Raw genomic sequence first — 25,846 nt, 5'->3', positions numbered from 1 at the left:
AGGTGGGCAGCACCCCTACAACCACCACGGACAACAGATCTCTTGCGGCTCCCCCGGTATCTAGGGCCATCTCGACTCCCGTCGGCCGTCGTGAGTGTCTCCGTCTCCCTGTCCCAGAGAGCTCATTCCAGCGAAGACGCCCACCGTGCGAAAGCTCAGGGTGTACTCGAACGCGGCCCCCTCTCCCTGTTGTAGCCGGAGGAGACGCTCACCCCCCGTCCTTTCCCCCCCGTGGGATGATCGAACACCGCCCTGACCGAGCGAGGAAGGTGGAGTAGAAAACCTCCTACCCAGACTGATGTGGCCCACTCCAGCGCCTTTCCCTTCAGTAGCGACATCACCAGCGCTATCCTGGCTGGTCCGATGGAGATGCCCCACGCTGACGCGCCAGATACAGTGAAACCTGTAGCAGGAAGCCTCTACAATTCGTAGTTTTCCCGTCGTAGCGCTCCGGCGGGGCGAGGGGTCCTTCAGACGTTGGTGGACTGGGTGCACTCGCCGCTCCCTGAGGTGGAACCCGGAGCGATGGTCAGTTCATTCAGCGTTTGGAGCACTTCCTGCATGGCGGCGTTCAGCTGGGCAATCTGCTGCTGGTGCTGGTCCAGGCACTGGAAACTCCAGGAGATTACCTGCTGCATCCATCTTCGTGATTGGTGTGTGAGTACTGAGGAATACGAAGAGGCAGGACGCAGATGCAGGTTGTGGGCTCAGACCGGTGGCTCAGTAGACCGGCGAATCAGAACGCCGGAGGGGAGCAACGGGAGGAGACGTGACAGCCTGTGGCCGTGTCCCTTGGAAGGACGTTTAACATACCTCACCCAAAAGGGTTGTCGGCCTAAGAAAATTATTGTAAAAATATGCTAATCTTTTTTCTCCTAGCACTTTTTGCAAAGAACGTCCTAGAGCAATAACAGTGGAGCTCTAGCATGGAGTCACTGAAATACATCCACGATCAAGCGAGTATTGTACATTTTGTCCAAACCCAGGACATGTTGTGTTGCAGTGTACCAGCTGGTCTCTGATTAAACACGGGGACTACATGGGATCTGTAGGAACCTTTGTTTCACTGCATCGATAGCCAGCATCAATTTATCACATGATGCAGGCCTATAGGATTTAGTGTGCAAATAAACATTATGGTATAGTACGTTTGACTGAAATAGTTGAAATCTCTCTCTCTCTCTCTCTCTCTCTCTTCTCTCTCTCTCTCTCTCTCTCTCTCTCTCTCTCTCTCTCTCTCTCTCTCTCTCTCTCTCTCTCTCTCTCTCTCTCTCTCTCTCTCTCTCTCTCTCTCTCTCTCTCTCTCTCTCTCTCTCTCTCTCTCTCTCTCTCTCTCTCTCTCTCTCTCTCCTCTCTCTCTCTCTCTCTCTCTCTCTCTCTCTCTCTCTCTCTCTCTCTCATCACAGGATCACTGCTTCTACCACGGGCATGTAAGAGGCCACATCGACTCCTGGGTAGCCCTTAGCACATGTTCAGGAGTGAGGTATGTAAAAGCCCATTATCATTTATAACTTTTCTTGGATTTTCAGTCCCTTGTTAGACATTTCCCTTAGGCACTGATCAAGAATCAACTTGCCCTTTACAAATCCTAACCTTAATCATTAGTTGGAAGAAATGCAAAACTGACCTTAGATCAATGTCTAGAGGCAACTTCAGCTGGAGTAAATTCTGTCATCTTTCTCCAAATGAACCATAGAATGGGATAACCAATGGGAGTCAAGTTCTACCTCAAAACACCAGAATTCAGTCAGATATTTATTGTATTTTACATAACTGTGTTGCTGGATGAAAAATCCCCCAGGCAAGTAGTGTGAGTTCTCATGAAACTCCCTGGCTAATTCAATTCCTCAAATCTTATTTTGGGATACAGACGGCAGTTTAAAAGTCTTAAAATTTTCCCTGCCTCAGAACAGAATTTTAATACGAAGCTTCTTGCATATCAAATGCTTTGAAATTGGAGCTCTCCTGTGGCAAAGGATGCCCCCGTCGCCACCCGTACACCCTGAAAATATATTCATATGAATTTGATCCAGCCGAAGACCTCAAGTTTCTAGCTCGCTCGCTCTTTATTAGAAATTAATTCCAGAAGCCAGCTCAGCAGATCCTAGACTGAGAAGAGTTTTTCCTTCAATAACAATTGTTTTATCTTTAGGATTTTTCCTCTGTGATACTCTTTATGTCTCTCAGACAGCAAGAGGAGCTAATTTGTAGTGCCAGTTTGTCCTTATCCTGGCTGAGGATGTAGTGAGACGGTATCAGTCACAGGTTAGGATGAACCTAGGAGACAAACCGAGGACCTCAACTCAACAGAATGAAAATGTCTAACCTACACAGGAGATAGTGGAAAAAAAACTCAGTTAATCAAATAACAACTTTCGACAAAGGCAAGAGATAAACTAAAGGGTCAAGTTCAAACAAGATACAACTCTGAAGGTGCAGTGTATAATTACATTTTAAGGCCTACCAAAGACACTTCATAGAACAGTCATAAGCAAATGGCATGCTAGAGAAAGGTTGGCAAACGGTTAACCTCTATTACGTAATCATACTCTTTTATTACACTGGCTTGTTTTCCTTGGACACGTAACGTCATGAGGGCGTAGTTTAAAGGGCACCTGGTAATGCTGATAAGCCAGGTCATACCCCCTGCTTTAGCGAGGTCATACCCCCTGCTTTAGCGAGGTCATACCCCCTGCTTTAGTCGAGGTCATACCCCCTGCTTTAGCGAGGTCATACCCCCTGCTTTAGTCATATTAGTTAGTGAGACTCATCATCAACAACAAAGGTTCCACTCACGGAACACCCAAAAGTTCCAGAATCACGTCTGCCATTCCATTCTATTGTCTGTGTTCCATCCCTGCCCTTTTCCCCTTTTAGCAGCAGTTGGATATGTTCTATTCCCTTCCAATGCCACCTCCCAGCTCATATTCTCGGCTGGCCGCCGTCACGCTACAAAGAGAAGTGTTTCTGTATTGACTCAATATTGAATTAGGTGGTAACGGGAGGGTGAGTTGGACTCACCCCAAACCCTGAACTTATTAATAATAACAATAATATGCCATTTAGCAGATGCTTTTATCCAGTCATGTGTGCATACATTTTTACGTAACTTCAACGAATCTGACTTGTGTTTAAAGTCACGGTTCCAAAGTAAGCCAGGGAATGTTGTGTTCAGTTCGACGTGCCATGACTGAAAGGGCCTGCTGTGTGTGTGCATGTGTGTGCATGCTTCACATGCGTGTGCAGCACATGCATACCTTTTCCTGAGAGCCATTTGATTCCCATTTGATTCCCATTTGATTCCCATGCATTGTGCTTCTTTGCTGTGCTGATATCAACTGGGACAAAGATCTCCATAGCCGAGGTGCATTACACAATCTGGATCACAGTACCTTCTCCAGCCACAGCACTCCTTTGTTCAACACACAGGAAGCATGACTTCTCTCTGAGGTGCAAAGCATAACGGATGTTCATTGGATGTTCATTTTCGCCCATTGAGGTTCGCCCGCCGCCGCAGTCGTTTTGGTTCTGTCCCTCTTTAGCTTCCAGATTATTTTTCAATAAATGTAGAATTCTTCCTAACGAATGCCTTGCAACCTCGTCAGTATCAGATAGTGGACATTTTTTGCATCATGAACTCAAGTGATGTTGGTGACGTTGATTGTATAAGATGTACATACGACCAGATAATAATAATAATAATAATATGCCATTTAGCAGACGCTTTTATCCAAAGCGACTTACAGTCATGCGTGCATACATTTTTGTGTATGGGTGGTCCCGGGGATTGAACCCACTACCTTGGCGTTACAAGCGCCGTGCTCTACCAGCTGAGCTACAGAGGACCACATATGTCTTAACTTGTCTCCAAACAAAGGTGCTCAACTCAATACAGCCCTTTGTTTCATGCTTTCATGCTCTGTTGATAACATGGATTTTACAGGGAAGCAATTTTTAACCTTACACTCTTAGAAAAAAAGGTGCTATCTAGAACAGGGGGGGGCAAAGTACTGCCCGCGGGCATTTCAATCCGGCCCTCGAGACATTTTTTAGATGTATAAAATATTATTATATTTGAGTTAAGATTTTTTGCCTAAAATTACACATTCCATGATATACAAACAACCTGGCAGCGCGCTCTGTATTTGGGCCTACAGTCAGATTCAGAATGCGCTCAGTCATCATAGCCACTTCATTGCTTAATGACTGCGGAAAAAGTGGTGGCTTCGATCTTTTTTCTATAGATGAGAGTACTGACATCAGAGACACCGCTGTTCGTTTACTATTCTTGTGGGGACTTCTGGTCCCCACAATAATAGTTAAACACGTCCACACACACACACACACACACACACACACACACACACACACACACACACACACACACACACACACACACACACACACACACACACACACACACACACGCGGCCTCTTGTCAGATCAAATCAAATCAAATGTTATTTGCCACATGCGCCGAATACAACAGGTGTAGACATTACTGTGAAAGGCTTACTTACAGCCCTTAACCAACAATGCATTTATTTTTTTATAAAAAAGTAAAATAAAACAGTGTTGAGAAAGAAAGAGCAGAAGTAAAATAAAATAACAGTAGGGAGGCTATATACAGTGGGGTACCGGTACAGAGTCAATGTGCGGGGGCACTGGCTAGTTGAGGTAGTTGAAGTAATATGTACACGTGGGTAGAGTTAAAGTGACTATGCATAAATAATTAACAGAGTAGCAGCAGCGTAAAAAGGTGGGGTGGGGGTGGGGGGGCAGTGCAAATAGTCTGGGTAGCCATGATTAGTTGTCCAGGAGTCTTATGGCTTGGGGGTAGAAGCTGTTGAGAAGGCTTTTGGACCTAGACTTGGCGCTCTGGTACCGCTTGCGGTGCGGTAGCAGAGAGAACAGTCTATGACTTGGGTTGCTGGAGTCTTTGACAATTTTGAGGGCCTTCCTCTGACACTGCCTGGTATAGAGGTCCTGGGTGGCAGGAAGCTTGGCCCCAGTGAGGTACTGGGCCGTACGCACTACCCTCTGTAGTGCCTTGCGGTCGGAGGCCGAGCAGTTGCCATACCAGGCGGTGATGCAACCAGTCAGGATGCTCTCGATGGTGCAGCTGTAGAACTTTTTGAGGATCTGAGGACCCATGCCAAATCTTTTCAGTCTCCTGAGGGGGAATAGGCTATGTCGTGCCCTCTTCACAACTGTCTTGGTGTGTTTAGACCATGATAGTTTGTTGATGATGTGGACACCAAGTAACTTGAAGCAGCCCCGTCGATGAGAATGGGGGCGTGCTCAGTCCTCTTATTTTTTTCCTGTAGTCCACAATCATCTCCTTTGTCTTTGAAGGAGAGTGACTCTCTTTGCCTCTAAATGGCATTTTACAGTCCTCTATCCTCTTGGACAAGTTCCCTCCAGGCTCCCCTGTATGAGACCACAGGCTAAAACATCCATATATTACCACTCTGTTGTTTATAGCTCAAAGACCACTGCCCTTAGGGCCTCAGGGTCCTTTATCACCCCCTGCTGGTCAAAACTGGAACTACCCCAGGGCAGTTGTACTGTGACATTAGCAGCATGAATGATGACATTTCACATGCAGACATGTCATGTAATATTATCATATGTATTATCTTATGTACAAATAATTGTTGCTTAACTGCATAACATCTTTGTTGCTGTTTTAGTTCTTTAAATTCTGTAATTTCTAGTGTTCGTCCAATCATGCCTCTTTATTCCCTCCTTGCTGAAACAGGGGCCTGATTGCCTTGAACTCAAATGACACCTACTACCTTGAGCCAATCAGAGGGCTGGACTTTCTCCATCACTCACTGGTCAACGCAGAGGATCTGCCAATCAGAGGCGGGACCTGCGGCCACGGGCATCAGACTGGACACCCCAACCTCCTCTCCGGTCTGCTTAAACCTTTGCATCAAAGGGTGAGGGGGCTAAGACACAACAACACACTAACAGACACACACACTAACAGACACATCAACACACTAACAGACACATCAACACACTAACAGACACATCAACACACTAACAGAAACATCAACACACTAACAGACACACACACTAACAGACACATCAACACACTAACAGACACAACAACACACTAACAGACACAACAACACACTAACAGACACATCAACACACTAACAGACACATCAACACACTAACAGACACACACACTAACAGACACATCAACACACTAACAGACACACACACTAACAGACACATCAACACACTACAAGACACATCAACACACTAACAGACACACACACTAACAGACACATCAACACACTAACAGACACATCAACACACTAACAGACACACACACTAACAGACACATCAACACATCAACACACTAACAGACACATCAACACACTAACAGACACATCAACACACCAACAGACACATCAACACACTAACAGACACATCAACACACTAACAGACACATCAACACACTAACAGACACAACAAGCCCACCAAAGTATATTCATTTGTATAGACTGGGTGATATGTTCTCTATCAACAGACCAAACAAGAGTGACAAGTTTTTACAGATGTACCAGACGAAACAAAAGTTACAAATGTTTATGTTTGCATGGCAGATGTCAGACTACACCACGGTGTACAGCCCAAACACAGACTTCTGCTCACAAATCAAACATACAGTAGAATAAAATAACATCACCCAGGTTCTATTCCAACAAACCAAACATACAGTAGAATCAAATAACATCACCCGGTTTCTATTCCAACAAACCAAACATACAGTAGAATCAAATAACATCACCCGGTTTCTATTCCAACAAACCAAACATACAGTAGAATCAAATAACATCACCCAGGTTCTATTCCAACAAACCAAACATACAGTAGAATCAAATAACATCACCCGGTTTCTATTCCAACAAACCAAACATACAGTAGAATCAAATAGCATCACCCAGGTTCTATTCCAACAAACCAAACATACAGTAGAATCAAATAACATCACCCAGTTTCTATTCCAACAAACCAAACATACAGTAGAATCAAATGACATCACCCAGGTTCTATTCCAACAAACCAAACATACAGTAGATTCAAATAACATCACCCAGGTTCTATTCCAACAAACCAAACATACAGTAGAATCAAATAACATCACCCAGTTTCTATTCCGACAAACCAAACATACAGTAGATTCAAATAACATCACCCAGGTTCTATTCAGACAAACCAAACATACAGTAGAATCAAATAACATCACCCGGTTTCTATTCCAACAAACCAAACATACAGTAGATTCAAATAACATCACCCAGGTTCTATTCCGACAAACCAAACATACAGTAGAATCAAATAACATCACCCGGTTTCTATTCCAACAAACCAAACATACAGTAGAATCAAATAACATCACCCAGGTTCTATTCCAACAAACCAAACATACAGTAGAATCAAATGACATCACCCAGGTTCTATTCCAACAAACCAAACATACAGTAGAATCAAATGACATCACCCAGGTTCTATTCCAACAAACCAAACATACAGTAGAATCAAATAACATCACCCGGTTTCTATTCCAACAAACCAAACATACAGTAGAATCAAATAACATCACCCAGGTTCTATTCCGACAGGAGGAGACGTCTCTGCTGTTAAATAGTATTTTCTGTTATTATTCCTTGAGGAGAAAGCTTCTTCTTTGTGTGATTAACATTCTGATGTAATGGACATAGTAATCATCAGTATCTGTTGGCAGGGATGATTACATGGCAATTGACTACACACACACATGTACAAACACACACACACACACACACACACACACACACACACACACACACACACACACACACACACACACAAAGTAAAGTTTGTCCTGCAGAGGAAATGAACATCTCTCTTGTCATACAAGCACAAACACATTATTGGATTTCTCTCAGAGACGTTTTAGAGGCACACATACAATCACTCCGAGGCCAGCTGAAAGCCAGAGGGAATTATGGGGTTGGTGGTTTCGTTTTTTTTCCCCCCAGTGTGGGTCTGTCTTACTGTAGTGTCCTTCCATGGAGGAAGGAGAATGGCTAAACACAGGGTCTAATTTGCTCCAGCGCAGCCGTGAATGCTGATAACGTCCCTGTGGTGGGAAGTCATTCTGGCCTCCTCTGTCTAGAAGTGGACCTCATGCTCTTTTCTCTCTCTCAATTCAATTTCAATTTAAGGGCTTTATTGGCATGGGAAACGTGTGTTAACATTGCCAAAGCAAGTGAAGTAGATAGTAAACAAAAGTGAAATAAACAATACAAATTAACAGTAAACATTACACTCAGAAGTTCCAAAAGAATAAAGACATTTCAAATGTCATATTATGTCTATATACAGTGTTGTAACAATGTGCAAATAGTTAAAGTACAAATGGGAAAATAAATAAACATAAATATATTTACAGTGGTGTTTGTTCTTCACTGGTTGCCCTTTTCTTGTGGCAACAGGTCACAAATCTTGCAGCTGTGATGGCACACTGTGGTTTTTCACCCAGTAGATAAGGGAGTTTATCAAAATTGGGTTTGTTTTCGAATTCTTTGTGGATCGCTGTAATCTGAGGGAAATATGTGTCTCTAATATGGTCATACATTTGGCAGGAGGTTAGGAAGTGCAGCTCAGTTTCCACCTCATTTTGTGGGCAGTGTGCACATAGCCTGTCTTCTCTTGAGAGCCAGGTCTGCCTACGGCGGCCTTTCTCAATAGCAAGGCTATGCTCACTGAGTCTGTACATAGTCAAAGCTTTCCTTAAGTTTGGGTCAGTCACAGTGGTCAGGTATTCTGCCACTGTGTACTCTCTGTTTAGGGCCAAATAGCATTCTAGTTTGCTCAGTTTTTTTGTTTGTTCTTTCCAATGTGTCAAGTAATTCTCTTTTAGTTTTCTCATGATTTCGTTGGGTCTAATTGTGTTGTGGTTGTTGTTGTTATTGTTGTTGTCCTGGGGCTCTGTGGGGTCTGTTTGTGTTTGTGAACAGAGCCCCAGGACCAGCTTACTTAGGGAACTCTTCTCCAAGTTCATCTCTCTGTAGATGATGGCTTTGTTATGGAAGGTTTGGGAATCGCTTCCTTTTAAGTGGTTATAGAATTTAACGGCTCTTTTCTGGATTTTGATAATTAGCGGGTATTGGCCTAATTTTGCTCTGCATGCATTATTTGGTGTTTTACGTTGTACACGGAGGATGTTTTTGCAGAATTCTGCATGCAGAGTCTCAATTTGGTGTTTGTTCCATTTTGTGAATTCTTGGTTGGTGAGCAGACCCCAGACCTCACAACCATAAAGGGCAATGGGTTCTATAACTGATTCAAGTATTTTTAGCCAGATCCTAATTGGTATGTCAAATTTCATGTTCCTTTTGATGGCATAGAAGGCCCTTCTTGCCTTGTCTCTCAGATCGTTCACAGCTCTGTGGAAGTTACCTGTGGCACCCCATCCTTTTACGCTGCTGCTACTCTGTTAATTATTTATGCATAGTCACTTTAACTCTACCCACATGTACATATTACCTCAACTACCTCAACTAGCCGGTGCCCCCGCACATTGACTCTGCACCGGTACCCCCCTGTATATATAGCCTCCCTACTGTTATTTTATTTTACTTCTGCTCTTTTTTTTCTCAACACTTTTTTTGTTGTTGTTTTATTTTTACTTTTTTTGTTAAAAAGAAATGCACTGTTGGTTAAGGGCTGTAAGTAAGCATTTCACTGTAATGTCTGCACCTGTTGTATTCGGCACATGTGGCCAATCAAATTTGATTTGATTTGATTTGATGTATAGGCAGAGGTATGTATAGTTTTTTGTGTGCTCTAGGGCAAAGGTGTCTAGATGGAATTTGTATTTGTGGTCCTGGAAACTGGACCTTTTTTGGAACACCATTATTTTTGTCTTACTGAGATATACTGTCAGGGCCCAGGTCTGACAGAATCTGTGCAGAAGATCTAGGTGTTGCTGTAGGCCCTCCTTGGTTGGTGACAGAAGAACCAGATCATCAGCAAACAGTAGACATTTGACTTCAGATTCTAGTAGGGTGAGGCCGGGTGCTGCAGACTGTTCTAGTGCCCTCACCAATTCGTTGATATATATGTTGAAGAGGGTGGGGCTTAAACTGCATCCCTGTCTCAACCCACGGCCCTGAGGAAAGAAATGTGTGTGTTTTATGCCAATTTTAACCGCACACTTGTTGTTTGTGTACATGGATTTTATAATGTCGTATGTTTTTCCTCCAACCCCACTTTCCATCAATTTGTATAGCAGACCCTCATGCCAAATTGAGTCAAAGGCTTTTTTGAAATCAACAAAGCATGAGAAGACTTTGCCTTTGTTTTGTTTTGTTTGTTTGTCAATTAGGGTGTGCAGGGTGAATACGTGGTCTGTCGTACGGTAATTTGGTAAAAAGCCAATTTGACATTTGCTCAGTACATTGTTTTCACTGAGGAAATGAACTAGTCTGCTGTTAATGATAATGCAGAGGATTTTCCCAAGGTTGCTGTTGACGCATATCCCACGGTAGTTATTGGGGTCAAATTTGTCTCCACTTTTGTGGATTGGGGTGATCAGTCCTTGGTTCCAAATATTGGGGAAGATGCCAGAGCTAAGGATGATGTTAAAGAGTTTATGTATAGCTAATTGAAATTTGTGGTCTGTATATTTTATCATTTCATTGAGGGTTTGTATTTTGTCCTGTAGTTCATTCAATGTAATTGGAGAATCCAGTGGGTTCTGGTAGTCTTTAATAGTTGATTCTAAGATTTGCATTTGATCATGTATATTTTTTGCTGTTTGTTCTCTGTTATAGGGCCAAAAAGATTGGAGGAGTGGTTTACCCATACATCTCTGTTTTGGATAGATAGCTCTTCGTGTTGTTGTTTGTTTAGTGTTTTCCAATTTTCCCAGAAGTGGTTAGAGTCTATGGATTCTTCAATTACATTGAGCTGATTTCTTTTTCCGTAGTCTCTCTCTCTCTCTCTCGCTCTCGCGCTCTCTCTCTCTCTCTCTCTCTCTCTCTCTCTCTCTCTCTCTCTCTCTCTCTCTCTCTCTCTCTCTCTCTCTCTCTCTCTCTCTCTCTCTCTCTCTCTCTCTCTCTCTCTCTCTCTCTCTCTCTCTCTCTCTCTCTCTCTCTCTCTCTCTCTCTCTCTCTCTCTCTCTCTCTCTCTCTCTCTCTCTCTCTCTCTCTCTCTCTCTCTCTCTCTCTCTCTCTCACATACCCACTCTAGCTGGGTGGGCTAATTTCAGATGGGCTGTGTACAGGTGCAGTGATCGGTAAGGTGCTCTGACAACTGATGTTAAAGTTAGTGAGGGAGATAAGAGTCTCCAGCTTCAGAGATTTTTGCAATTCGTTCCAGTCATTGGCAGCAGAGAACTGGAAGGAATGGCGGCCAAAGGAGGTGTTGGCTTTGGGGATGACCAGTGAGATATACCTGCTGGAGCGCATACTACGGGTGGGTGTTGCTATGGTGACCAATGAGCTAAGATAAGGCGGGGATTTGCCTAGCAGTGATTTATAGATGGCCTGGAGCCAGTGGGTTTGGCGACGAATATGTAGTGAGGACCAGCCAACAAGACTGTACAGGTCACAGTGGTGGGTAGTATATGGGGCTTTGGTGACAAAAAGGATGGCACTGTGATAGACTACATCCAATCTGCTGAGTAGAGTGTTGGAGGCTATTTTGTAAATGATATCGCCGAAGTCAAGGATCGGTAGGATAGTCAGTTTTATGAGGGCATGTTTGGCAGCATGAGTGAAGGAGGCTTTGTTGCGAAATAGGAAGCAGAGTCTAGATTTAACTTTGGATTGGAGATTCTTAATGTGAGTCTGGAAGGAGAGTTTACAGTCTAACCAGACACCTAGGTATTTGTAGTTGTCCACATACTCTAGGTCAGACCCGTCGAGAGTAGTGATTCTAGTCGGGTGGGCGGGTGCCAGCAGAGTTCGATTGAAGAGCATGCATTTAGTTTTACTAGTGTTTAAGAGCAGTTGGAGGCTACTGAAGGAGTGTTGTATGGCAATTAAGCTAGTTTGGAGGTTTGTTATCACAGTGTCCAATGAAGGGCCAGATGTATACAAAATGGTGTCGTCTGCGTAGAGGTGGATCTGAGAGTCACCAGCAGCAAGAGCGACATCATTGATATACACAGAGAAAAGAGTCGGCCCAAGAATTGAACCCTGTGGCACCCCCATAGAGACTGCCATAGGTCCAGACAACAGGCCCTCCGATTTGACACATTGAACTCTATCTGAGAAGTAGTTGGTGAACCAGGCGAGGCAGTCATTTGAGAAACCAAGGCTATTTAGTCTGCCAATAAGAATGCGGTGGTTGACAGAGTCGAAAGCCTTGGCCAGGTCGATGAAGACGGCTGCACAGTACTGTCTATTATCGATCGCGGTTATAATATCGTTTAGGACCTTGAGCGTGACTGAGGTGCACCCATGACCAGCTCGGAAACCGGATTGCATAGCGGAGAAGGTACGGTGGGATTCGAAATGGTCGGTGATCTGTTTGTTAACTTGGCTTTCAAAAACTTTCGAAAGGCAGGGCAGGATGGATATAGGTCTGTAACTGTTTGGATCTAGAGTGTCACCCCCTTTGAAGAGGGGGATGACCACGGCAGCTTTCCAATCTCTGGGGATCTCAGACGATACGAAAGAGAGGTTGAACAGGCTAGTAATAGGGGTTGCGACAATTTCGGCTGCTAGTTTTAGAAAGAAAGGGTCCAGATTGTCTAGCCCAGATGATTTGTAGGGGTCCAGATTTTGCAGCTCTTTCAGAACATCAGCTGTCTGAATTTGTGTGAAGGAGAAGCGGGGGGGGGGGGGCATGGGCAAGTTGCAGCGGAGTGTGCAGAGCTGGTGGCCGGGGTAGGGGTAGCCAGGTGGAAAGCATGGCCAGCCGTAGCAAAATGCTTGTTGAAATTCTCGATTATTGTAGATTTATCGGTGGTGATAGTGTTTCCTAGCCTCAGTGAAGTGGGTAGCTGGGAGGAAGTGCTCTTATTCTCCATGGACTTTACAGTCCCAAAACTTTTTGGAGTTAGTGCTACAGTCTCTCTCTCTCCCCCTCACCCCTTCTCTTTCTCTCTCCCCCTCACCCTTCTCTGTCTTTCACTCTCTCTCCTTCACCCCTCTCTCTCCATCCCCCCTATGTCTGAAGCAGTCCGGGAAGGCCACAGCGCTATACATGCCACCTGCCCACTGCCCCGGAACCCTGCTGGGCCACAATATTGGCCTTCTGTCTGGCTCGGGCAACACAGCCATGCCTGCGTGCATAAATCAATGTATTTTAATTACCACAGAGCCTCTGCCTAATAGCTGCAATCAAGTATTAGCAAAGCGGAAAATTACTGATAGAAAGATACTGAGATTGTGGTGTGTCTCAGACCTCAGCCACCGACAGGAAGCATGTTTTTGTTCCTTTGTGTCATTTCTTTTTTATGACTGTGAAAAGCTGTCTGTTGCCATGGTTAAAAACAAGCCCTTTTTTCGACAACGCTAGGATGAGTGGTGGGTGATCATTGCAACAGGAGGGGACACGATTCGGTCCTGAATTGCTGTGACCATCCAATTGTGTGTGTCCATTATCCCAAATGGACCAAACAACCCCTCACTGTATCCCTCCTCCCTCCCTTCTCTCTCTATCTGGAAACAGGTGAGACGAAATGCCTGGGGTACCACCAAGTACATGGAGCTGTACATCGTGGCTGACAGCACACTGGTAAGCTAGCTAGCCAATAACAAGTGAAGTTAATCTTTATTGTTCCTTTGATCAGAGCAGGTCGAGTGTGTGTGTGTGTGTGTGTGTGTATATATGTATGTATGGATGAATGTATGTATGTGCACAAGGTTCAGTGTGTGTCTGTGTGTGTCTGTGTGTGTGTGTGTATATGTATGTATGTATGAATGTATGTGTGTCTGTGTGTGTCTGTGTGTGTGTGTACGAAGTCAAGTGTGTGTGTGTCACATCTGTCCAGTGACGTCAACCAACCCATTGAACCATTGAGGTATCAGATGGACATTGGGAACATTGGGAACAATAATTATCTCATCTAACATAATGGACCTCACTCATCCTCAACTCTAACATAATGGACCTCACTCATCCTCAACTCTAACATAATGGACCTCACTCATCCTCAACTCTAACATAATGGACCTCACTCATCCTCAACTCTAACATAATGGTCTCACTCATCCTCAACTCTAACATAATGGTCTCACTCATCCTCAACTCTAACATAATGGACCTCACTCATCCTCAACTCTAACATAATGGTCTCACTCATCCTCAACTCTAACATAATGGACCTCACTCATCCTCAACTCTAACATAATGGTCTCACTCATCCTCAACTCTAACATAATGGACCTCACTCATCCTCAACTCTAACATAATGGTCTCACTCATCCTCAACTCTAACATAATGGACCTCATTCATCCTCAACTCTAACATAATGGTCTCACTCATCCTCAACTCTAACATAATGGTCTCACTCATCCTCAACTCTAACATAATGGACCTCACTCATCCTCAACTCTAACATAATGGACCTCACTCATCCTCAACTCTAACATAATGGACCTCACTCATCCTCAACTCTAACATAATGGACCTCACTCATCCTCAACTCTAACATAATGGACCTCACTCATCCTCAACTCTAACATAATGGACCTCACTCATCCTCAACTCTAACATAATGGACCTCACTCATCCTCAACTCTAACATAATGGTCTCACTTACCCCCAACTCTGCCTACTTTGTGTAATAGTGTATAATTATGGTGCTGGCGGATGGGCTGAAGCACCTTTTCCTCACTGATAAAGAGCATCATAGAAGGGACCAGAGGAAAGGATTCGTCATGTTAATGATGAACGTTTTCTAGTTGGGTCTAATGGTGGGAGACAGAGAACTCATTACCAGTCCTAAATAGACAATGGGCTCCAGCCGGCCAGGAATGAAAAGTTATGTCTTTCATAACGGTCTATTCTACGTTCCAGTTGGCTACCCGTTAGGTGCAATATGACTATGACGCCGTGGTAACAGTGCATGGTGGTGACCAATCAGAATACAGTATTTGGTCCACTCCCGTTCCTAATTGGTACCTATTATGATGATGAAGTGGGGCAGAGATGGTGAAGTGGGGCAGAGATGGTGAAGTGGGGCAGAGATGGTGAAGTGGGGCAGAGATGGTGAAGTGGGGCAGAGATGGTGAAGTGGGGCAGAGATGGTGAAGTGGGGCAGAGATGATGAAGTGGGGCAGAGATGATGAAGTGGGGCAGAGATGGTGAAGTGGGGCAGAGATGGTGAAGTGGGGCAGAGATGGTGAAGTGGGGCAGAGATGGTGAAGTGGGGCAGAGATGGTGAAGTGGGGCAGGTTGTTTTCTGGATCTCTCTTGTTCTATTGAGGACGGCCATTAAAAAAAAAAAAAAGTATTTTGTTTGGTTGAACATTTGTCACTATTGATTTGATATCTGCCACTGAATGCTATTCCATCTCCCTTGTAATCCAGTATAAACGACAAAATAAGGACTACCAGAAAACCAAGCTGAGGATAATGGAGATTGCCAATTATGTTGATAAGGTAAGCCAGCGCGGGGATGTGTGTGTCTTAGATGCAATCCTCAGGGGGAATAAAGAGAGCTCAATTTAATTGTCAACAAAATGGAGAGTGTGTCAGGGCCGGGAGAGTATCTGGTTTTATAAATCACCTACTGACATATCATTAACTTCTAGACAGTTTTCTGATATTCTAAGATTAATTTTCTTTCTAGTCCTTTATAATTCTGCCCTGGTTGTGTCATCAGAATGATCAAAGTGATTGAAAATGACAGATTTGAATAATGTGAACTTATCTATTCATAAATGCCTGGTCACAATGAAAAACAAAAACATATGTCCCCAACCCTCTGTGTGACCCCGTTGCCGTGAGTGTTGCCTGTTGCCGTGAGTGTTGCCTTGTTGCCGTGAGTGTTGCCTTGTTGCCGTGAGTGTTGCCTGTTGCTGTTAGTGATGCCAGTTGCCAGGCGGTTGTGTTATGTTGTGGTTCAGTTCTACAGAACTCTGAATATCCGGGTGCCTCTGATTGGCCTGGAGATATGGAAGGAGAGAGACGAGTGCATCATTACAGAGGAGCCCAACACCACGCTCTGGTCCTTCCTACAGTGGAGACAGAAGCTCAAGTCTCGCAAGAAGCACGACAACGCACAGCTACTGACGTTAGTAAAGACCTACCTACCTACACACACACACACACACACACACACACAGCTCCGCTATGCTCTTAACGACACAGCAATCCCTCCCCTTCCGTCGCCCCCCAAAACAGCCCCAAAATAATTCCAGCCTTCGTTAGTGGCTAGATTGATAAATGATTAGCTAAACAGCAGTTCTATTAACTAAAAGATTAGAACATCACACCTCAGTGAGTCAGCAGCCACAACACAGCACAGCTTGACTGCCAAACACACAAACACATGCACGCACACAGAAACACACTCACACACACACTCACACACACACTCACACACTCTCTCACACACAACATAGCACAGCTCGACTGCCAAACACACAGTCATCCGTAAACAGTAAATTGGAGGCCTCTTCACTGGAGGTAATTAGTTTCCAGATAGTACCTGGCTAGTGGTTCTGATTTTTAGGAACAGCTTTTTGATTTGTTTCGGGAATCTTAAGTGACAACAAGCTCCGAGAGACGTCATTGCATAGCCCCCTGAGGCGCATCTGAGAAAGGTCTCAGACAAGGCTTATCATACCTGCAGTGCAACACTGTTCTCTATCTGTAATCAATGTGCATCCGTCCCAGATCCCTCCCTGCCTGAGCACGTCCATACTGGAGTGAAGAAATGAAGGTTAAGTGATTTTTTTTGTTTCCCCGCTGACAGGGGAGTGATATTTAAGGGGACCACCATAGGGATGGCCCCTTTGGAGGGGATGTGTAGCCTGGAGAACTCTGGAGGCATCAATGTGGTAAGTGGGGTGGCAAGGGTGCAGCAGAAATGTGTGTGTGTGTGTGTGTGTGTGTGTGTGTGTGTGTGTGTGTGTGTGTGTGTGTGTGTGTGTGTGTGTGTGTGTGTGTGTGTGTGTGTGTGTGTGTGTGTGTGTGTGTGCACGCGCGTGTGTGTGTGTGTATCTGTGTGACTCTTCACATTATATATAGTGTGTGTGTTTGTGTGTGTTTCCATACGTGTGTTTCTGTGTGTTGATGTGCACCAGATGCGGTCAGTGGGCCAGAGAAATCAATAACTCTTCCACACTTGATTAGGTTGTAATAGGCTCTACTGGTTCAGTTCTCTGAGGTAATGGAGGCTAGTGTAATCCTAATATGCCAGCAGGTATATATATCCACTACCACTACCCACATTGGGGGGCTGGACACAACAGCACTGTCAAGAGATCTAAATCCTTGGGATGTCCAACTCTGACGCCATCCCATTTAAGTTTACATTTAAAACGGTTAAGGTAAGGGTTCAGGTTAGGGTTATGGTTAAGGTTAGAGTAGGTGTTAAGGTTAGGTGAAGGGTTATGGTTAAGGTTAGGGTAACGGTAGGGGTTAGGGTAAGGGTAGGGGTTAAGGATTAGAGTTTAGGGAAGGGACGTCCCAAGGATCCCGGATAGCACTAACTGGAGAAACAGCACAGGAGATGAGACATCTTGGTTTGTTGGGGTGTTAGGAGCGGTAGCCCTTTGATGTACGGAGTGACCTCAATGGATTAGATCACCATAGTTCTTTGACACAGACCAACCACTAAATTAGCGATTAGTATTCTCTACCGTTCAGTTGGACTCTGAATAGATGTACGACAGTTTATCACCAACCAAGTCACATTAGACAGTAGACCAGGTAGAATAGGTTGACTGTGTCGGCCGTTTCAGTGAATTGAAGATAGTCTGAACAGTGGAAGCTTTTAAAGATGTTAAATTGAGGGTGTTTGTGGTTATGCTAAACCCATACAAATGAGTCCTTTTTGCTATGTGGTCCCTCAGGACCATTCGGATTTACCCATCGGAGCTGCCGCCACCATGGCCCACGAGATCGGACACAATTTTGGGATGAGCCACGACCAGGAGGGCTGCTGTGTGGAGGCGACTGCGGAGCAGGGGGGCTGCGTGATGGCTGCTGCCACCGGGTAAGAATTAGCGAGTTTTACTTCCAATATGGCTACCAGAGATCCAAGATGGCTGCCACTTTACAGAACTCTCTGAAACTGAACATGATGGTTATTGTAACTGTTCACAATGGTATTCTGCATTGTGGATTTTTTTGTAATGGTTACTTTCTTGCCCCCAATAGGCATCCATTTCCCCGGGTGTTCAGCCGCTGCAGCAAGCGGGACCTGGACAACTACTTCCAGAAGGGAGGGGGGATGTGCCTCTTCAACATGCCCGACATGAAGGACCTGGTCGGGGGCAAGAGGTGTGGCAACGGCTTTGTGGAGGACGGAGAAGAGTGCGACTGCGGAGAGCCAGAGGTGAGAAAAGCCTGGCGCTCTTAGTCGTTAGCATCCGTCACCTCAGATAAGCCTAGCACTTAGCATATCATTGCTTATGTTTGATATTCTATTTGCCAATCTTCCAAAAAATGTTTAGAGGTGTTAAAAGTTTTCTGGGGACTTTGCTTTGGGAATTGTTGTTTTTAGTTTTATGGAATTACAGTTAAGTAAATCCTCTTTGGCTCAATTTGTGAGGAAGCACATATTAAAAAACGGGGAGAAGCTAATTGCTAGCTGACAGAAATGCTGATGATGTGGAGGCTGTTTTGACTCCCTTTTCGAAGCACAACTGATAGTTAGTCGGCAGCGGCGGCGGCAGATACCACAGGCTTCTGGCAAGAAGTCACCAGTTTTGACACAGCAACAGAATGCTCACTTCATAGTGTCTTTTAGTATCTTGTCGCTTAAGAAGAATTGACATTACCACACGTTACCACGCGTTACCACGCGTTACCACACGTTACCACACGTTACCGCACGTTACCACACGTTACCACACATTACCACACGTTACCACACACACAGACAGACATATGCTTGGAAAAACACAGTTTTATTTCCAGCCTTGTCAATCATGTCCCCAACTTCATATTTCTCAGCTCTTACAAGGAACTTTTTTATTTTGCTATGCAAAGTACGCTATGAAAACTGTCTAGTACTGGAAGTCACCTAACCGTATTATAACGGAAACACACTTGATTTACTCTATACACCACAGGGGCCTGTCTGGGAGGTTGATGTAGTGTTTCTTTTCCTCCGCGTAGTCTCTCTCTCCCTGATCCATTCTCTCCCTGCAGTATAATTGCCGTTTCTCATCCTTCAACTCCCACGTCGAGTTTAGAATATCTGTGGCTCGACGGCGGCGAGAACGCCATGGCAACGGGGAAGAGATGTCATTTTCACCTCTGTATGACAGCGTTCTGTGCGGTGGGGTGTCTTTTTCCACCATCTCAACACTTTGACATGTCGATCAGTGCTGTCACCACACACCACAACTGCTGTTGGAGAAGCGGAGACAGAGTCAAAGAGCAGAGGAGTTGGGATGTGAGCCGAGTGCATGTATGTGTGTGTGGGCACAGGGTCGTGCCACATTGATTTGGCTAAACGTGGTAACTGTGTGTGTGTGTTTTCTCTACAGGAGTGCACTAATGACTGCTGCAATGCCAACAACTGCACCTTGAAGGAGGAGGCTCAGTGTGCCCACGGGGTCTGCTGCGAGGGCTGTAAGGTATGACACACACACACACACTCTCACACACACACACACACACACACACTCTCACACACACACACACTCTCACACACACACACACAGATGTGGCCGGATGTCATCTCACTTACAGCACTTAAAATAGCCTCTACTTCTCCTCTCTGATCAAAAAACTTTACTTCTGCTGTCGGATCAATAACCTCTACATCTCCTGTCTGATCAATAACCTCTACTTCTCCTGTCTGATCAATAACCTCTACTTCTCCTGTCTGATCAATAACCTCTACTTCTCCTGTCTGATCAATATCCTCTCTGATCAATAACCTCTACTTCTCCTGTCTGATCAATATCCTCTCTGATCAATAACCTCTACTTCTCCTGTCTAATCAATAACCTCTACTTCTCCTGTCTGATCAATAACCTCTACTTCTCCTATCTGATCAATAACCTCTACTTCTCCTCTCAGATTAATAATTATGTACCGTCTCACGTTTCAACTTTCCTGGTTTTGTTTCACGTAAATGAGGATAACAACTTCTTCTGTGAGTCTTTTAAAAGTAGAAATAAGCTTCTTATCTCCCCAGGATGATCATAACCCATCTCTCTATTTATTTGTGTGATTGAATTATTTATTTAACCAACCCCCTCTGTAGTTAATCATGTACTGAATGGTCTTTAAAAACAAGTACATCATACTGAATCCCCCCCCTCTTTCTCTCCTTGGTTTTGCCCTCCTGTCCCCCCCCCCCCCAGCTGAAGCAGGCAGGTACCATGTGTCGTGGTCCTGCGGGGGCGTGCGACCTGCCTGAGTACTGCACTGGAGGCTCTCCCTACTGCCCGTCCAACGTTTACCTGCTGGATGGTTCCTCCTGCCAGTACGGTCACGCCTACTGCTACAACGGCATGTGCCTGACCCACGAACAACAGTGTCTGCAGCTGTGGGGCTACGGTAGGGATGGACATACTGGATGGACATACTGGATGGACATACTGGATGGACATACTAGTGTATTAACAATACCAGAATACAGAAGGGACCTCTTATGCTGCACACACAGCATAGCACTAATAATAATAATAATATGCCATTTAGCAGACGCCTTTCATCCAAGGCGACTTACAGTCATGCCTGCGTATGTTTTCACTAATAGGAGTTCCCGGGGAATCAAACCCACTATCCTGGCGTTGCGAGCACCGTGCTCTGCCTTGCTGTACTAACTGAGCTACACGCGGGGAGCTACGGATGTCTCTGAACTTGGACAGTGGAAACATCCAATCAGAAACATCAGTATTATCTCATTAACACACACACACTGCATTACCACGTGCACACACACACACACACACACACACACACACACACACACACACACACACACACACACACTGCATTACCACACACACACACACACACACACACGCTGCATTACCGCGCACACACACACACACACACACACACACGCGTACACACACGCGCGTGCACACCCACACACACACACTGCATTACCACACACACACACACACTGCATTACCGCGCGCACACACACACACACACACACACACACACACGCACGCACACACACACACACACGCGCACACTGCATTACCATGCACACACACCCATCCTCTGTTCCCGTACACACAGACCTAGAGAGTATCTGGAGAGCTTTTGTCACGTACGATAGTTACCTCACTATCTCAGTAAGCCAGTCACATCTCCACCGTCAAACCCGCTTCAGCATTTAGAAACTCCAGCTAGTCATTACAATGGCCACCTTTAAACAGCATTAGCATAATTGATGATAAGGATGTCAACCTTTTCCCTCTCTCCATCTGCATGGGTAGTGATGTATCGCCTTTCCTGTTCACATGCGGAACACAGATCACCATGACGCTCCACACCTTTAAACTGCATTAGCATACAAAGTTGGGTAACACTTAACATGTAACACAGCGTTAGCCAGGCGTCGCAGTTCAAAGCTTTATAAAAGGATTATTTACCTAAAACTGATTTTAGTATTTTATTCGTTAATTAGTCCATTGTTAATAGGATCCCCAAAAAGTGTGCATGTCAGCAGTAAAGTTTTTTTTAATATAGAGCACTTTCAGTAAAAATATAAACAGTGTGATGATGCGTTTTGGAAAAGTTGTGTCTCTTCTTTCAGAATGTTATTTTGGCAGTAACAAAATGAAAATGTATATATATATATATATATATATATATATATATATATATATATATATATATATATATATATATATATTTTAATCCTAATGTCTGTCTGTCATTCTTAGAGGTGCATTCAGTAGAAAACATTGTCTTTTGTGTAGGAATATACATCATGGTGAGTAGCTTAAACTGTTGCTCCTTGAAAGTGAATGTAAGCATCCCTGTATGGGGGCATAATGGCTTTTCTCATGAGTGAGTGGTTGCTATAGTAACTATTATTTACATTATGGATTTTTATGTCTCAGGTGCCCGGCCAGCGCACAACGCCTGCTTTCAAGACGTCAACGCAGCAGGGAACGCGTTTGGAAACTGTGGGAAGGACAGACAGGGAAACTACATGAAGTGCCAGAAAAGGTAAGTGGGAACATGTTATAAACCTTCATAACGCGGCATAGCAGTTCCAATTAAACTACAATCTAATCTAACTATCTAACCTCCTGAGTGGCGCAGTGGTCTAAGGCACTGCATCGCAGTGCTAACTGTGCCACTAGATCCTGGTTCGAATCCAGGCTCTGTCGCCGCCGGCCGCGACCGGGAGACTCATGGGCGTCGCACAATTGGCCCAGCGTCGTCCAGGGTAGGGGAGGGAATGGCCGGCAGGGATGTAGCTCAGTTGATAGAGCATGGCGTTTGCAACGCCAGGGTTGTGGGTTCGATTCCCACGGGGGGCCAGTATAAAAAAATATGTATTCACTAACTGTAAGTCGCTCTGGATAAGAGCGTCTGCTAAATGAATAAAATGTAAATGTAAAATGTACATTGCCTGTTCATAGTTGTAAAGTGTTGAGACACTATAGCATGGACCAGGGGAGGCCAAACCATAATTCTGTGGGTCCTGGAGTGAAGTCAGTTCTGTTAGTGTTGGTCTGGAACAAAAGCCTGCACACACTTCAGCCATCCAGGGCCATCCATGATCTGCTATATAACTTATAAGGACCCAGAGTTTTTCCTTGTCAAATCACATGAACAACTCCTGTCCTTAACCATAACACACTACTACACAGTCTGACATGCAGTGGTTTTCCTTGCTGCCCACGAGTCCTTTAAAAAGGCGAGCACCGTCCTCGTCTTGAACTTGATAGTTTATCCATGTACAGTAACTCACACAAGCCACGCCACGCCAAGCCACGCCACGCCACGCCACGCCAAGCCGCGCCACGCCACGCCAAGCCACGCCACGCCAAGCCGCGCCGCGGCCCTTTGTGAACTGTAAAGTGCAGCAGCGTGTCTCAGAGACCGTTTTCATGTCGCCGCGCCAGAGCTAATTAAATGGATCCAAATTAGCATTTTAGCTATGCAAATTAGGCCTCAGATGAAGGCATTCAAAGGCAGCCTTGTGTCCGAAATAATACGCCACAGTCCAACTGAATTAGAGAGAATCCCATAAGCGACATGGAGACGTTACAATGTTTGTTGGCCAGCCGTCAGTCAAGGAGATCTTGGGGTACGCTAGGACCTCTACCAATTAGGACGTTTAGATATAAGCTACGAGTCGTTTACTTTCACAAGCCGTTAATCTTCTTCTTGTCTTTGTTTCCCCGTGGATGCTTTGTTGTCTGTCTGTCTGTCTGTCCTTCCATCCGCCGTCCATCTGTCTGTCTCTCGTGTGTGTCCGTCATTCATTCATGTGCACTGTGTGTCCGCCCCCCAGCGATGCCAAATGTGGGAAGATCCAGTGCCACAGCGCGGCCAAGAAGCCCAAGGGCACCAACGCAGTGTCCATAGACACCACCATCCGTACGGACGGCATGGAGGTGAAGTGCAGGGGGACGTACGTCTACACCACCCAGGATGGACAGGGGGACCTCCCGGACCCAGGTCTCGTCATGACCGGCACCAAGTGTGGAGAGGGGAAGGTAAGTGGTGGTTGCAGTCTAATACAAATCTACTTTTATCTTTATCATAGACAGTACTGTAAAATGTATCATAGACTGTACTGTAATATTTATCATAGACAGTACTGTAAAATGTATCATAGACTGTACTGTAAAATGTATAATAGACAGTACTGTAAAATGTATCATAGACAGTACTGTAAAATGTATCATAGACTGTACTGTAATATTTATCATAGACAGTACTGTAAAATGTATCATAGACTGTACTGTAAAATGTATCATAGACAGTACTGTAAAATGTATCATAGACTGTACTGTAAAATGTATCATAGACAGTACTGTAAAATGTATCATAGACAGTACTGTAAAATGTATCATAGACAGTACTGTAAAATGTATCATAGACAGTACTGTAAAATGTATCATAGACTGTACTGTAAAATGTATCATAGACAGTACTGTAAAATGTATCATGGACTGTACTGTAATATTTATCATAGACAGTACTGTAAAATGTATCATAGACTGTACTGTAATATTTATCATAGACAGTACTGTAAAATGTATCATAGACTGTACTGTAATATTTATCATAGACAGTACTGTAAAATGTATCATAGACAGTACTGTAAAATGTATCATAGACAGTACTGTAAAATGTATCATAGACAGTACTGTAAAATGTATCATAGACAGTACTGTAAAATGTATCATAGACAGTACTGTAAAATGTATCATAGACAGTACTGTAAACTTGTTCTATGTTATTATTTCAGCTTGTATTATTATGTTAGTATTGATTATATTAGTATTATTATATTTGTATTGATTGGGTGTCTACTAGTGATGTAATGAATTTCTCTACCTCATCCAAAACCTGTAAGCTTTACTCAATTGTGATTCATACTATATACCGTAATAATCTTAAATGTGTACATACATTACATTTGTAGACAGGCATGCACCCACTGAGTTACCACACCGAGCCAAAACACTGCGGCACGACCCTGCGCCCACACTGCCTCACACACCTTCTACAACAGTGTTCCTCAGTGTGTGTGTGAAATCTAAACATTGTTTGTGTTACTGCAGGTTTGCAGGGACCGCCGGTGCCAAAATGCCTCCTTCACCGAGCTGGAGAGCTGCATCACACGTTGCCATGGCCATGGGGTAAGCACTAGGCCACAGACACACAGACACACAGACACACAGACACACACACAGACAGACACACAGACAGACACACCCAGACACACACAGACACACAGACACAGACACAGACACACAGACAGACACACAGACACACAGACACACACAGACACACACAGACACACAGACACATACACACAGACACAGACACAGACACACATACACACAGACACACAGACACACAGACACAGACACACAGACACATACACAGACACACAGACACAGACACACAGACACAGACACACAGACACAGACACACACACACAGACACAGACACACAGACACAGACGCATACACAGACACACATACACACATACACACAGACACAGACACACAGAGACACAGACACATACACAGACACAGACACACAGACACTTTTCCCCATCCCTGTAATCTTATTGTTACACATCGTCCTTGGGGCGAAGGCAGACGGCTGTCACTATAGCTCTTGTAAAACAGGAGAAATGGATGGTAGCAACACAACACCTGAAGCCATAAACTATTTGTTGGTTAAGTACTGTGTAGCCACAAGGAGAGATGGCAGATCACATCTTTGTTTATGAGACAATAAACATTGTGTTGCATTGTGTACGATTTTAACCACCTGTCCCTATAGGAATCTAGGCCTAACTTTGTTTTCATTGTCATGACTCCCATATATCACTGTCAGCTGTTTAGTGGCGTGCCGCTTTTCGGCACCAGAGACATAGACAGAGGTAATTTCACACCCCAACGTTTCGTTCTTAAAACGGGCCCTCCAGGTCGGCCATCTTAGAAGCGGAAAACTGTTGACTCTCAGTAAGCGAGA

At 44.5% G+C, this 25,846-nt stretch overlaps 1 protein-coding gene across 1 annotated transcript in view; it reads left to right on the top strand.

Annotated features, from left to right (window-relative positions):
- The window catches only part of LOC311132620 (disintegrin and metalloproteinase domain-containing protein 33-like), a 96,098-nt gene that overhangs the window by 57,896 nt on the left and 12,356 nt on the right, over positions 1 to 25,846 (top strand). Inside the window, exons 4-17 of the mRNA XM_084165866.1 lie at positions 3 to 162; positions 1,407 to 1,483; positions 5,762 to 5,945; positions 13,690 to 13,755; positions 15,554 to 15,625; positions 16,093 to 16,259; positions 16,944 to 17,028; positions 18,046 to 18,188; positions 18,353 to 18,530; positions 19,690 to 19,779; positions 20,515 to 20,710; positions 22,237 to 22,345; positions 23,643 to 23,847; positions 24,922 to 24,999. Of these exons, the coding sequence (XP_084021992.1) occupies positions 3 to 162; positions 1,407 to 1,483; positions 5,762 to 5,945; positions 13,690 to 13,755; positions 15,554 to 15,625; positions 16,093 to 16,259; positions 16,944 to 17,028; positions 18,046 to 18,188; positions 18,353 to 18,530; positions 19,690 to 19,779; positions 20,515 to 20,710; positions 22,237 to 22,345; positions 23,643 to 23,847; positions 24,922 to 24,999 (1,810 nt within the window). The remainder of the gene's footprint in view (positions 1 to 2; positions 163 to 1,406; positions 1,484 to 5,761; positions 5,946 to 13,689; positions 13,756 to 15,553; positions 15,626 to 16,092; positions 16,260 to 16,943; positions 17,029 to 18,045; positions 18,189 to 18,352; positions 18,531 to 19,689; positions 19,780 to 20,514; positions 20,711 to 22,236; positions 22,346 to 23,642; positions 23,848 to 24,921; positions 25,000 to 25,846) is intronic.

This window comes from Coregonus lavaretus (genome assembly GCF_964263955.1).
Source record: "Coregonus lavaretus genome assembly, chromosome: 7".
Taxonomy (NCBI): domain Eukaryota; kingdom Metazoa; phylum Chordata; class Actinopteri; order Salmoniformes; family Salmonidae; genus Coregonus; species Coregonus lavaretus.
Note: the sequence above shows the minus strand (reverse complement) of the source record. Positions and strands in the feature narration are given on the sequence as shown.